Source organism: Penaeus monodon, chromosome 24 (assembly GCF_015228065.2).
Source record: "Penaeus monodon isolate SGIC_2016 chromosome 24, NSTDA_Pmon_1, whole genome shotgun sequence".
Lineage (NCBI taxonomy): Eukaryota > Metazoa > Arthropoda > Malacostraca > Decapoda > Penaeidae > Penaeus > Penaeus monodon.
The window spans coordinates 18,006,492-18,007,101 of NC_051409.1; the positions used below are offsets into that span (position 1 = coordinate 18,006,492).

Below are 610 nucleotides of genomic sequence, written 5' to 3' on the forward strand. Positions count from 1 at the left end.
TAATAATAAAATTAAATAAATCTTACATATCTGCATTATAATCTATTATAATTCTACAAATAATAAGTCTACAATATAATAATAGCCTTCTCTATATAGTACGTACCTCTTTAACTACTTTATTTTCATTCAATTGGCCATCAAGCTGGGAGCGCAAGCCATTGGTCTTGGTCAGATCTGTAGAGGAAAATACGGGTTATAAAAAGACTACTCAACACTACCTGCCATCCCCGGCAGTATTTGGTTAATAATAGATTTCAAAAAAAGTTCTATTGTGTCAACCATTCATCTTGACCCAGGAGAAGAACCTGGTACTTACAAAGAAATTAAAATACATGTTGAAAAATAAGACAAAATAAAGAAAGAACCCAGATAATGGAAAAGAGCCACTTTCAAGACTGGTGAAAAAAAAAACAAGAGTTTTCAAAGAGTTGCCAAATGAAGAAACTATACAGACGAACTACAACAAATATTACCAGCCGTCCCAAACACAAAGATAACACATTACAAGTGCCTGGAAAGCAATAAGATATGAGGTATATGATTTATCCAAACAAGACCATTAATATGTTTACAGCTAACTGCAAGCAGCCAGCATCTAGTATTTATT

At 32.6% G+C, this 610-nt stretch overlaps 1 protein-coding gene across 1 annotated transcript in view; it reads right to left on the minus strand.

The window, feature by feature from the left end:
* The window catches only part of LOC119588630 (prefoldin subunit 6-like), a gene marked incomplete in the record, with an annotated part of 20,197 nt that overhangs the window by 14,843 nt on the left and 4,744 nt on the right, over positions 1-610 (minus strand). The window contains 1 exon segment of the mRNA XM_037937268.1: positions 107-177. Coding sequence (XP_037793196.1) covers positions 107-177 — 71 coding nt within the window.